This window comes from Scyliorhinus canicula, chromosome 7, assembly GCF_902713615.1.
Source record: "Scyliorhinus canicula chromosome 7, sScyCan1.1, whole genome shotgun sequence".
NCBI lineage: Eukaryota > Metazoa > Chordata > Chondrichthyes > Carcharhiniformes > Scyliorhinidae > Scyliorhinus > Scyliorhinus canicula.
The window spans coordinates 48401617-48415375 of NC_052152.1; the positions used below are offsets into that span (position 1 = coordinate 48401617).

The 13759-nt window shown below is 43.9% G+C and overlaps 1 protein-coding gene across 4 annotated transcripts in view; it reads right to left on the reverse strand.

The window, feature by feature from the left end:
- The window catches only part of spag17 (sperm associated antigen 17), a 349272-nt gene that overhangs the window by 15161 nt on the left and 320352 nt on the right, over positions 1 to 13759 (reverse strand). For all 4 annotated transcript variants that reach the window (XM_038801961.1, XM_038801962.1, XM_038801964.1 and 1 more), the window contains one exon: positions 10330 to 10390. In XM_038801961.1, coding sequence (XP_038657889.1) covers positions 10330 to 10390 — 61 coding nt within the window. The remainder of the gene's footprint in view (positions 1 to 10329; positions 10391 to 13759) is intronic.

Here is a 13759-nt window from a genome sequence, read left to right on the forward strand (position 1 = left end):
AGCATGAGGGGACCGTTAAGATGATTTCAATGATGATGTAGTTGTTAAAATGTGTAGCATGTTGTAAGCATGGGAAAACCATGGGCAGGATTCTCCATCCCGCAGGACATGTTTTCTGGTGCGGTGCACCCCCACCGCCAGCCGGATCCTCCGTCCCAGCAGCTGTCCAATGAGGTTTTCCATTGTGGGCACCCGCGGATTTGCGCTGCCGGCGAAGCGGAGCATCACGCAGACAGAGAATCCACCCCATAATTATTGTTTTTTTTCAAAAATGGAAGGACAATTCATTATCTGGACACGTGGATGCTGACCAGGAGATTTTTTTACGTAAAGAGGGTCAGAAGCTCAGCTTGGACCGGGAAAAAGCCTGCCTTCTTCCAAGAAATAACCTGACTTCCATGGGACTTGAGGAAGATCTGTTTGTTTGTTTGAACAGCAATCACTTTAATTTAAAGCCTAGTGATGTACTGGAAATCACATGGCTGAGCAAACCTTTTGAACCTGCTGGTTTTGAAGTCAGTCTTGATGAGGAATAAGTTGAGAAAGGAATGCTACCCTACCATAATCTCTCGCTCTGTCTTGTCTGAAATTGTGTGTGGTTTTCAACCTGCCGCCAGAGAATTCTCATCTGAGTCCAACTTGTTTGCAACTGGACCTGCAAGCTGAGACAAGAAGAATTGATCCAGCCCTCTATTCTCCTCTATGTTGACCCATTGGTGAGAACTTCCAGACGTTGATCATACCACCTTTACATAAAGGATTTCCAGATCGACAGTGTCGAGACCCTGTGAACTTTATCCTTTATTTTATAATGACTATCTCTGCAGTGAAACCCTATCTGTTAGTCCTTTGTGTGTGTGTGTGTGTGTATGTACACTGGCAGAATTTTAAAGAAGAGATAGATAACCCTAACCCAACTTACAGAGTACAATTGTGTGTTAACGAGTTCTTGTGGCTTGTTAAAAATGTTTTGTTTTATCATAAATAATTGTCCTGAGAATAAACTATTGCTCTAAGTTTATTGAAAGAAGCCTGTTTAAAGTCTCTTTTATAATATTTTAAGCCGTTTTGGGTTTGGGCAGGGATTCGTGAAGTGGGTCCGGCTACTGTACCAGGCCCCGGTGGCAAATATAAGAACTAACCGAGTTCGGTCAGAATACTTTAGTCTTCGTTGGGGAACAAGGCAGGGATGCCCGCTCTCCCCATTACTAGAATCCTTAGCAATGGCCCTGAGAGCAGCGAATACTTGGAGGGGTATCGTGAGGGGGGGGTGGGGGGGGGGGGGGGGGGTGTGGAGCACAGGGTCTCTCTCCATGCAGACAATTTGCTACTTTATATCACGGACCCGGTGGGGGGATGACCGAAATCATGGAGGTATTAGGCAAATTTGGGTGATTTTCAGACTATAAATTAAATATGGGAAAAAGCGAGATGTTCCTGATTCAGGCAAAGTGGTTGGGAAGAGTTTTAGGTATCTGGGGATTCAAGTGGCCAAGGATTGGGGGCAGCTTCACAAGTTAAATTTGGGCAAAGCAGTGGATCAAATGAGAAGGGATTTTTGTAGATGGGACATGCTCCCACTGACGCTGGTGGGGAGGGTTCAGACGGTGAAGATGACTGTCCTTCCGAGACTGCTTTTCTTTTTTCAGTGTCTCCCGATTTTTGTCCCAAAGGCTTTTTTTAGAAGTATGAATGATAGTGAGGTTTATATGTTGGGGTAAAACCCCGAGAGTAAAGAGGGCACTCCTGGAACGGACCCGCGGGGAAGGGGTTTTGCTCTCCTGAGCTTTATTAACTATTACTGGGCTGCCAACATAACGATGGTCAGGAAGTGGGTAGTGGGGGAGGGGTCGGTCTGGGAGCGGATGGAGGCAGCATCCTGCAAAGGTACAAGTCTGGAGGCTTTACCAATGGCACCCCTGCCATTCCCGCCAGCTTGGTACTCCACAGGTCCTGTGGTGGTGGCAGCCCTGAGGGTGTGGGGGCAATGGAGGCAGCATATGAGACTGGAAAGGGCGTCAGTGTGGTCACTAATCTGTGACAATTACCGGTTTGTCCCGGGGGGGGGGGGGGGGGGGGGGGGGGCCTGGATGAGGGCTTTAAGGTATGGCAGCAGGCAGGGATTGAGAGGTTTGGGGATCTATTCATCCAGGAGGGCTTCCCGACCTTGGAGACATTGGAGGAGGAGTTTGATTTGCCGGGTGGGAACGTGTTTCGGTACCTTCAAGTGCGGGACTTTGTACGGAGACAGGTCCCAAGTTTTCCTCGCCTCCCCTTGAGGGAACTACAGGGTAAAGTGCTGTCAAAAACAGGGGTTGGAGATGGGAAGGTTTCGGACATATACAGGGAATTGTTAGAGTGGGACGGAGCCCCTATCAGAGAGGTGAAGAGGAAGTGGGTAGAGTAGCTAGGAGGGGAGCTGGAAACTGAACTGTGGAAAAAGCCTCGAAAAGGGTAAATGCATCCTTGTCCTGTGCTAGACTTAGCTTGATTCAGTTCAAGGTAGTCCACAGGACCCGCATGACGGTAGCTTGGATGAGTAGGTTCTTCGAGGAGGTGGAGGACAGATGTGGGCGGTGTGGGGGTCGCCCAGCCAACCATGTTCATATGTTTTGGGCATGTCTGAAACTGAGGGAATCCTGGCAGGGATTTGCAGATGTCATGTCAGAAGTCCTGGAAGGTAAGGTAACTCCGAGTCCAGAATTAGCAATATTTGGGATGTCAGAGGATCTGGGGGCATAGGGAGGGAGGCCGATATCCTGGCCTTCTCCTCCCTGGTAGCCTGTAGACGGATCTTGCTGAGATAGAGGGACTCGGAGCCCCCAAAATCAGGAGTGTAGATCAGCGATATGGTAGAGTTTCTCAGTCTGGAAGAAATCAAGTTTGCTTTAAGAGGATCAATACAGGGCTTCGCCCGGAGTTGGCAGCCATTCATCGATTTCTTTAACAAAAACTGAACGTCAGCAATAAGAGGGGAGGGAAAAAGGGTAGCGGGAGGAAAATAGGTAACGTTAAATAAGGACAGGGAATTTGGTATACGGGTAATTGGGGATAGGGCGGGAGAAATGGGGCACGTGGTCTATTGTTTGCTGTTATTTTAGGGGGGATTTTGTGCGTCGACCCGTGCGGTTGTTTTAGAAATGTCAATATGTTAAATTGCGAAAATGACAAATGCTTCAATAAAATATTTTCTAAAACAAAAGTCTCTTTTATTCTGGTTCTAAGTAGAGGAGGTAAACAATTGGCCATTTTGGTGAGTAAATTGAATTGACCTGCAGAGTAGTGGGGCTAGATAATACATGCATCCCACCCCCCTGCCCAGCTGTTACATTGTATTTTAGATGGAAGGAATGAAAACACATCACAATGGTGATGAGCTTTCATTTTTCCCAGACAGATCCTACAAATATATAGAACATAGAACATACAGCGCAGATGGAGGCCATTTGGCCCATCGAGTCTGCACCAATCCACTTAAACCATCACTTCCACCCTAACCCCATAACCCAATAACCCCATCTAACCTTTTTGGTCACTAAGGGCAATTTAGCATGGCAAATCCGCCTAACCTGAGTATTATTCCTTGTGTCTGAAGAAAGCTCGTAGTCTTAAATTTGAAGTAGATGCTTTATTTGTATAAGTTAATTCTCTCTCCAGCATTATACTATGTTACATCTGACCTGCCTGTCTGTGTCCTGCTCACCAGCTGCCGTTCCTGTGAAGAGTGCCTCTGACTTCTTGTCTGTCTGTATTTATACATCTCCCATGCTCCCTCTAGTGATTGCTTAGTTGTCGTGCATTTACATTGGCCCCTTGAAAATATACACAGATATGCAGCTCACTACATCCCCCCTTTTATCTTTTACATATTTTCTGTACAGTGTTAACGAAAATTGCACAAAACAGTTAGATTAATTATGATATGTCTATCTGTACAAGTGGTGATGATATTGATTATTATACAAAGCCAATTAATATTTATGAGTCCAATCTTAATTTAAAAAATTTATGAGTCCAAACTTTATGAATTTGTTCAGTTGAGTTTTTTTCTGTTGTTGACGTGGTGATATTGATATTGTAATTTATTTGTGAATGTCGTCAGTGTTCTTGTTTTTGATTAACCAACAAGCCATCATGAGGTGTTTGAATGGTCGAACCACTGATGTTGACTGACGTGGACTTTTTTCTGTGTTTGTGGTATCGATTTAGTGTGCCATCTGCCTTGATTGCTGGTGTGCTTGTTTGTTCTGGAGCAAATGTGAATTTGTGAGATTCGTTGCCATGCCATGGTATGTTTGTACTTTTGTCATTGTTTAGGAGTGTGCTGTTGCATTGTCCTTCATGTGCAGAGTTGTACCATGTTGTACAGGTTGCTGTTTCGTTGTTGTTTTGGTCGTTTCTGTCTTTGTTGTTTTCGTTGTCCTTCTTGTTTTTGTCGTGCTTGTTATGCTTCTTGCTGTTTTTGTTGTTGTGCTTGTAGTTTTTGTTGTTGTTGTTCTTGTTTCTGTTGTGCTTTTGTGGTCTTTGTTGTTCTTGTTGCTGTTATGCTTCTTGTGGTTTTTGTTGTTCTTGTTGCGCTCAATGACTGTTCCGTATGGATAATTTGAGTCATTCTCAAAGTTATTGGTGTCAGTGTCCTTTGTGGTATCTGATGTTTCATTGAGCTTTTCTTCTTGAGGATTATGAGAATGATCTGATGTTGCATTGATCTTGTTAACTTCAGTCATTTGTGGTGGATTTGATTCCTCTTCTTTGCTTCCTTGGTGCTCCTCTTCTGGAGTCATTTCTGGTTGATCAACTTCATCTGTGATCTCTTGGTGCTCCTCTTCCGGAGTCATTTCTGGTTCATTTGAATCATCTTTGGTTTCTTGGTGCTCCTCTTCTGCAGTCAAAATCTTCATGATTTCATTTTCTTGTGGGTAGTTTAGAGCGGATGAGGTTTCAATTGACGCGGTCTCACTGGACTCATGAGTAGCCCTATTCTGATTGTTGAGTGCTTCTGTACAGATGAGCTGAGATCTGTCAGTCTCACTTGATCCTGCACATCCTGTCTGTCGATTGTAATCACATTGTCACTGTTTTCACTTAGTGGATAGACTTCCATTGTCTTCTTCTTGATTATGTGAGCTGGGTAGACTTTCATAGTCTTCTTTTTCTTGTTCACGTGAGGTGGACAGACCTTCATGATCTTGATCATGCATGGTGTTCGCTATGGAGTCTTTAATTGCTTCCATTTTAGAGTCTGTCAACGAGCTCTCTGTGGAGGCTTGTGTCACTCTCTGTGTGGAGTCTTTCATCGCTCTCTGGGGAGTCGTGCAGTGTTCTCTCTGTGGAGTTGATCTGTGCTCCCTCAATGGAGTCAGTCTCTGAGTGGCGTCGTGTTCTCCTTGGGTATGTGACAGGTTGCTGTCATCCAATGTATCGACAATCTGCCATTGCATCATGGTATTGGATTCATCTATCATGAGTAGAGTCGTGTTGAGATTTGCAACCGTGTTGCTGATGCTATGATTAGCATTTCCGAATAACTCAGCCATGTCTGAGTAGTATTTTTCAATAAAGAAATCATCTGTTTTTGTTTCAGATGTGTTATTGTCCTCTTCAGGTTCAATGAACAAATCATCTTCTTTGGTGTCGGATTTGTCATTGTGCTCTTCACTTTGGGTGGTGCAAACCGCTTGTTCCAAGGTGCTGCAAAAGTTATTTTCAACTGGTGGTAGAAGGTCAGGCACTGTTCTGTCTTTCGAGGTAAGAAAATTGGATTTTGTAGCTTTAAAATTCTTATTTTTAATTTTCGGGCATTTCCCCTTTAAGTGGGCGTGATCTGAGTCTTCTGACATCATGATGCTCGTGACGTAGAGCATATGAATCAATTGCGCATGTGGGAAGTGATTTAACTTTACTGTGCGCTTTTTCGTAAACTGCGCATGCGCGCGATCCATCTTCGAACTGTGCACTCTTTGTGTCCAACAGTCCAAAGACGTGTAGCGTAGGTGGATTGGCCATGATAAATTGCCCTTAGTCACCAAAAAGGTTAGGAGGGGTTATTGGGTTACGGGGATAGGGTGGAAGTGAGGGCTTAAGTGGGTCGGTGCAGATTCGATGGGCCGAGTGGCCTCCTTCTGCACTGTATGTTCTATGTTAAATTACGTATGCATGGCTTGCACATGCACAGAACGATCTGAATCCAAAACGGATGTTTTGAACTGCGCATGCGCGACTGTGGTTTCCTGCACATGCGCAGGCCCAGATTTGCGTCTTTTGTTCCCCGGGGACTTTAAAATGTGCTGAGACGCAATTTTAATGTGGATTCCGGCGTTTTTTCTTGGTAAAAAGTTAATGTTACTTTTTTCTTTCGATCTGTACTTTTCATTCGCGATTTCCAGCGTTAAACCTTTCTGTTCTGGAAATGATTGTTTGCGTTTCGCATCACCCATTCCCTGTGCAATTTGGTCTCCAAGCATTGAATGTCTTAAAGCAATATTGTTACTGGTGTTAGTCATCTTCAAATTTTTTGAGTATTATTTCTAATTTGGGCTTGTCTTCACTTTTCAAGTATTTAAAGCCATTATAGATTTCTCTAGCTTCATGTCCTGCGAGCAGCAGTGCTATTTTCATTTCTTCTGAGGCTGTTCTCAAGTCATTAGCTATGATATATATTTTGAACATTTGTTTAAAACTTTTCCATCTGTGACTTAAATTACCAGTTGTTTTCAGCTGCAGTGGAATTCCAATGAGTTTAATTGAATCAGCAAAGTCTCCCCACGTCGAATGTCCGGTTCGAGTTTTCTTGTCATTTCGATCTTTCTGTGTCTGCATCTTGTGTAATCTTCCGGTAAGTGTTCTGAAATATCCTGGTACCATGTATTATTATGAGTGCGATCTCACTCCAGCGCTTATACTATGTTACATATGAGCTGCCTGTCTGTGTCCTGCTTACCTGCTGCCGTTCCTGTGAAGATTGCCTCAGATTTCCTGCCTGTCTGTATTTATACATCTCCCGTGCTCCCTCTAGTGATTGGTTAGTTGTAGTGCATTTACATTGACCCCTTGTGTATATATGTACACAGATGTGCAGATCACTACAACCTGCACGTCTTTGGACTGTGGGAGGAAACCGGAGAACCCGGAGGAAACCCACGCAGACACGAGGAGAACATGCAGACTCCACACAGACAGTGACCCAGTGGGGAATCGAACCTGGAACCCTGGCGCTGTGAAGCCACAGTGCTATCCACTTGTACTACTGTGCTGCCCTTAAAAATATATCATGATTCAAATGAGTTTCATGATTAATATGTTTTAGGAGAATAACTTTTGTTTGGGAACTGAAAATTAAAAATGTAAGATAAATAAAAACTGCTGGGGTGGGATTTTCTGCCCCCCCCCCCCCCCCCCCCCCCGCTGGTTTCTGGTGATGGGCTGGCTTGCCATTGGTTGCCAGTAGGAATTGCAAGTCACACCAATGTCTATGATAATTTACGTGGCTTGCCCATCCCGCCATCAGGGAACCTATTGTGGGGAGTCGCCTTTGGTGGGCGGAAAATATCTTTTTACTGGGAGGGCCATAAAATTCTGCCTCTGGTTTGAGAAGCTGGTAAACAGGTCGAGAGTAATTGAAATTCTAAGGGCGGAATTCTCCCAAAGGCCCCACGCCGTCGTGAAACTCGGAGAGGTTCACGACGGCATTGGAGGCCTCTCCTAGCCCCCTATTCTCCCCCCGCCGGGGGGGGGAGGGGCTAGGAGGGCCGGCACGGGAAACTCGGCTGCGGGGCCTTGTCGCTGGCATCAAGGCCCGGCGCGCCGCAAATGACGCAGCCGACGCACCTAATGACGTCAGCCGCGCATGCGCAGGTTGGCCGGCGCCAACCCGCGTATGCGCGGTTGCCATCTTCCCCTCCGCCGCCCCGCAAGACGTGATGGCTTGATCTTGCAGGGTGGCAGAGGGGAAAGACTGCGTTCCATTGAGACGCCGGCCCGACGATTGGTGGGCACCGATTACGGGCCTGTCCCCTCCCGAGCATGGTCGTGGTGCTCAGTCCCCTCTAGGCCCCCCTCAAGCCCCAAATGGGCATCTCACGCCGTGTTCTCGACGGCAGTGACCAGGTGTGGTTGCTGCCGTCGTGAAACGGTCGCGAACGGCAGGCCACTCGGCCCATCAGGGTCGGAGAATCGCGGGCCGCCGTAAAAAACGCGATTCTCCCACCCACCTAAGGGTGGTCTATGTTTATCTAATAAGGTCAGAGTTGGGAGCGGGAAAACACTAAATAATGGCTGATCCTCATGGCAGAGATGGAGTGTCTATAGCTGTGTCCATAAGGGGGTTGAATTATTTATGTTATTTCCCAGAAAAAAGGGACTTTTGGGAATTGGAGAGAATTAATTTAAATCTCAGTCTGGGACACCCCAGTTTGTCAAGTTGCTTTGCAGATAGGTTGTAAGTTTTTTGTTTTGGTTTTATCTGGATGTGATGTCGGACAGAAGAAAGTGGTTAGTAGAAACCTAGGAGCAGCTTTGAGACAAACAGAGAGAAAGAACCTTCCTGTCGACTGGTAGCAGAGGGCTATCAGAAACCAAGAATTGTTTTCTGATTTGGAGTCAATAAGCAAGGAAACTGTGAAACCCATGCTTAAATTGGAGAGTCCACAACTGTGAGGAGTAAAAGGGGAGATAGCCAGTGGATTCTAGTGGAAAGATGCCAAGACATCGCACAACTCAGAGAATAGCAGGAATAACAAATTAAAACAGTGAATTCTTGAAAGCTGTGGCATAACTTGCTTTGATCCCAGGAGAAGTGAAGTAACGCTAAAGATCCCGTGCAGCAGAGGGAGAAGCTTGTGCGGAAATAAAAGTAAACAAGGAGTATGCCATTGAGATTTTTTTGGGAGTAACATATGTGTTTATAAAATAGTGTTAAATTAGTAGTGTTTGCATTGTTTAAATCTTGTACAGTGCAAGTTTTTTGTTTAAAATGTGAAATATTGTGGCAAGACGCTTTTAGTCAATAACTGTGAGTATGAATTGCCTTACTGGTGTCCACCAATGTCCCAACACTAGTTATATTGTACAAGCAACCTTACCATCCATATTGCTGCATTTTAAGAAAAGGCCCACCACCACCTTTTCTTGGCCAACTATAGATAGGTAACAGGTTTGCCAGTGATATCTACATATTTAAAAGAAGTATAACACTAAATTATATTGTTTTCTGGCTATATCATAGGTTGTGGGCTGTGTCCAATCATGAGCACTGAGCTCCAAAGAAGACACTCAAGGACTGGAGGCACTGGAGAGAAGAGCCAAAAAAATCCTAGTGACAGAGGAAACCAAAGCTCATTGGTCTTCAAAAGTGTTTGAGAAATTATGGAAGAATTAGGGGCAGGAATTTCCACACATCATGTTTCATGGTGGCGGAGGTTGTTCAACATTGGCCAGCAGCGGGATCTTTTGTTCCCACTGTTGACAACAGAGTTTCCTGTTGTATGCACCCTACAACCATGGAGAATCCCACTGTCGGGGGGGGGGGGGGGGGGGGGGGGGGGGTTGCAGAGGGGAGATTGCCACTGTCGACAGCATGGAGGATCACGACAGCCTAGGTCTTTAAATTGTCAATGGAAGAGACATGGTGGATCAGGAGAGAATGCTTCCTCTTGTGGCAAAACTAGGGACAATAAATGAAAGATAGTTACTGATAAATCCAATTGGGAAATAAGGAGTAAAGTCTTCACTCAGAGTGGTTAGAAGTGGTTGAGGCAAACAGCTTCAAAAGGAAGCTAGAGGGGTACATGAGAAAAAGGGGAATAGAAAGATATGTTGAAAGGCTGAGATTAGTTCGATGGAATGGCAGGAAATTCATGTGCAATATAAACACTAGCACAGACCAGTTGAGTCTGTATATTTTTCTCGTAATTCTCTATAATAGATTGTATGGAACAAGGTAAATCCCAAAAGATATTTTGAAGTACATTGTAAGAGTAGAACAGGAAGACAGGTTTGAACGCAAAAGTGACAGATTAATGTCTAATATCAGCACGTTTTTCTTTACATGTGATTAATACATGGAATAGGCTTGCAGCAAAATGGAGTTGCAGAGGTGAAATCCCCAGATTCAATCAAGATGTAATTGGATGCTGCAATGGGATTTGGGCGAGAAAGGGGGACACGTTATAGTGTTGCTTCATTGTAATGATCTAATGAAATACCAGCTGTGTTAAAACAATTCCAACTGAAAGTATTAAGAGTTATTTGACCTAATAAACTGTTTTAAAAAAATGCTAAACAATGATTACTGTACTAAGTTATTTCAGTTTAAATGGAATGATTACTTACTGGTCCTGGTTTAAACCACACTCTGAGTCCAGTGCTGGGTGGAGGCTGCTTCACTCGAAATCTAAACAAAAATGATAATTTGTACTGAAGATTCATTGTGTACCACTTAGAGTATCCCATTGTAGATTATGTAGAAGTATAATCATTCTTACAGAAATGGGGAAGAATATTTAGCAAACAGGGAGAATACTTTTATTAGGTTTTAAGATATATACTCAGTTCACTGTCCCCAACCACTCCTCTGAGTAGATCTTGCATCCCTCAGGACTGAATTGTGTGTCAATGTCCATTATTTAGTTTACCAAAAAGAAATCGATCAGACAACTGCTGGCTTTCCTCTGGATGACTGGAATGATTCATGATGCCTTCGGTAGATGGACAAGTGGGCATTTCATCAGAGTGTTACAATCCCAGTTGATGTTCTTACTGGACAGAAGATCCCAGAAGGGAACCTCACTTTAAATGACCGTAACCTTTGCTTTTTCTTCATCAAATGTGGAGGAACAGAGTCACAGTACCACTAATTAGTTTTATCAACAAAAAAAGGACATTTATTAAACATGAAAAAAAAGGATTATAATACAATACTCCTTTACCGTAACAATTTCACACAGGTTTTACGAGTAACACAGATGCCAAAATATATTTGAAGATACAATGATCTTATCAAATCACAAAGTCCCTTTGATGTATGCAAGATGCCATTGGTCAAATAACACTCCATTCTGAAACCCCAACTGCATGTCGATGGATGCCTAATAAGAATACCCCAGATGATTGTCAGATAAGAATTTCCAAACTTTAATCTCAAAAACATGCTTGAAAATCTTCTCTCATAGCCATGCTTTCCATTAACGGTTCGCACTCCAAAATCCAATCCACATTTTCTAAAAGCCCCTTGTGAACAGAGCATTTGCTCCACTTTTACCAGTGAATTCAGTCCAGGATTTTACACCAACCCCTTACAGGATTTATTTGTCTCGACTTACTTCTACTGTTACACAGAATGATGTCCATCTAATACTGTCTTCCTAATTACTTTAAAACTTTTTTCACAGACTGTTGTAAGAAATTACAAACTTAAGGATTACTTTAGAAATCTAGCCCCTTTCTTTCTCTGGAGCTTGCTTTTTTGCACATTACTCCATTCTACAGCTTACCTTGCTTCAAGTAGAGATGAGGAATGTTTTTTCTATGGCTGGCTGCAACTGTTCTGGCTTTCAGTTAAAACAAACTAAGAACGTTGGAATATAGGAATTAGGAACAGAAGTAGGCAATACAGCCTTTCGAGCCTGCTCCACTATTCTATCAGATCATGGCTGATCCCTTCCTGGTCTCAAATCCACCTCCCCATCTGTTCCCATGTCCCTTTAACCATTTTGTAATCATAAATATATCATTATTCTCCTTGAAACCATTTAATGACTCAGATTCCACTGCTATGGTGCAGTGAGTTCTACAAATTCACCTCCCTCTGCGAGAGGTAGTTCCTCCTCATCTCAGTTTTAAATCTACCACCTCTCAACCTATATCTCTGAGCTCTCATTCTAGATTGCCATACAAGGGGGAGCATTTGATCTACGTTTACTTTATCAATCCCTTTTAGTATATTTTGTCCTTGATCAGATCCCTCTCATCCTTCTAAACTCCAGTGAGTTGGGTTACATTATGGAGGTAGAAATAAACAGTTTTTATGATAGGCAGCATTTGTGCTCTGACGCTCATCTCATATGTCTGGTTCAGCCCTGGAGATTTTTCAGAGAGAATTAAAAGAGGAAGTAGCTACAGAACAAAATTTGTGGTGGGGACCGAAAGCAAGGCTTCAGTTTTTTTAACAAGTAATCAGAGGAAATTGCTGCTCATCCAGTACTAGATACCTGATAAGCATTATGATAATTTAGCAACTATAGAGAAGTTAAGGGAGGTGTTGGTGAGCTCGAGCTGGGTGTCGTCAACACACATATGAAAACGAAGGCTGTGTTTTCTGATGATGTTGCCAAGACTTAGCTGAGAAATTGGAGGGGACAAAGGACTGGTCTTTGGGGGAGACCAGAGCCAATGCTATTGGAGAACTTTGAAAAGCCATAACAGGTGGTACTCTGGAATGATTAGGTGGATTTGTGCCCCAGCCTACTGCTGCACTTGAGTTACACAAGAGCGGCTAACAATGATTTCCCTCTATCGTATGAAGGTGGAAAGCTGTTTTAGGAATCGTTGCAGTTTTATCATCATAGAATTTACAGTGCAGAAGGAGGTAATTCAGCCTATCGAGTCTGCACCGGCTCTTGGAAAGAGCACCCTACCCAAGGTCAACACCTCCACCCTATCCCCATAACCCCACCCAACATGAAGGGCAATTTGGACACTAAGGGCAATTTATCATGGCCAATCCACCTAACCTGCACATCTTTGGACTGTGGGAGGAAACCGAAGCACCTGGAGGAAACCCACGCACACACGGGGAGGATGTGCAGACTCCGCACAGACAGTGAACCAAGCTGGAATCGAACCTGGAACCCTGGAGCTGTGAAGCAATTATGCTATCCACAATGCTACCGTGCTGCCCCTTAAGTTTTACTTCGTGTCTCCCTCAAAAACACAAGTGAAATTAGGATTACAAACAGGAAATACACTTTCAACCACTCATGGCAGGATGCAATGTAAAATGACAACCTACATTTATACCATGCCTTTAGCATGGACGAACATTCCAAGGCATTTCCTAGATGCATAGACAGAAATGAATGCTGATCCAATGAAGGAGCTATTAGGAGGAACAACTAAAAGCTGGATCAAAGAGGTGGCTTTTAAGGGTCAAAGGCAATCAGGGCAGTGGTGGAGCTGGGAGTTTTCAAAAGGGGATCCAGTATGAATCCAGGGATCTGAAGGCTCTGATAGCAGCCATTTAATATGTTACAAATCAGCTTCTTTTGAAAATAAATTTGGAGTACCCAATTTATTTTTCCAATTAAGGGGCAATTTAGCGTGGCCAATCCACCTATCCTGCACATCTTTGGGCTGTGGGGGCAAAACACGGAAACACGGGGAGAATGTGCAAACTTCACACGGACAGTGACCCAGGGCTGGTATCAAACCTGGGACCTCGGAACCGTGAGGCAGTAGTGCTAACTACTGCACCACCATGCTGCCCTTCAAATCAGCTTCTTCTTGCCCATATCAGTAACATCTACACGGAAAAGGAAAATTGGGTTGTGTATTTCCTTACCGATCCTTGGCATCAGCTGTTTACTGTCAACCATGCACAAACAATAATTAAGGTTAGATGGTAACTCAGGGGAAGATGGTGGTGTAGTGGTAATGTCACTGGTCAAGTAATCTAGAGGCCCAGGTTAATCCTCTGGGGACTTGGGTTCAATCTCACCAGAACAGCTGGTGGAATTTAATTTAAATTAATAAAATGTTGTAAAAA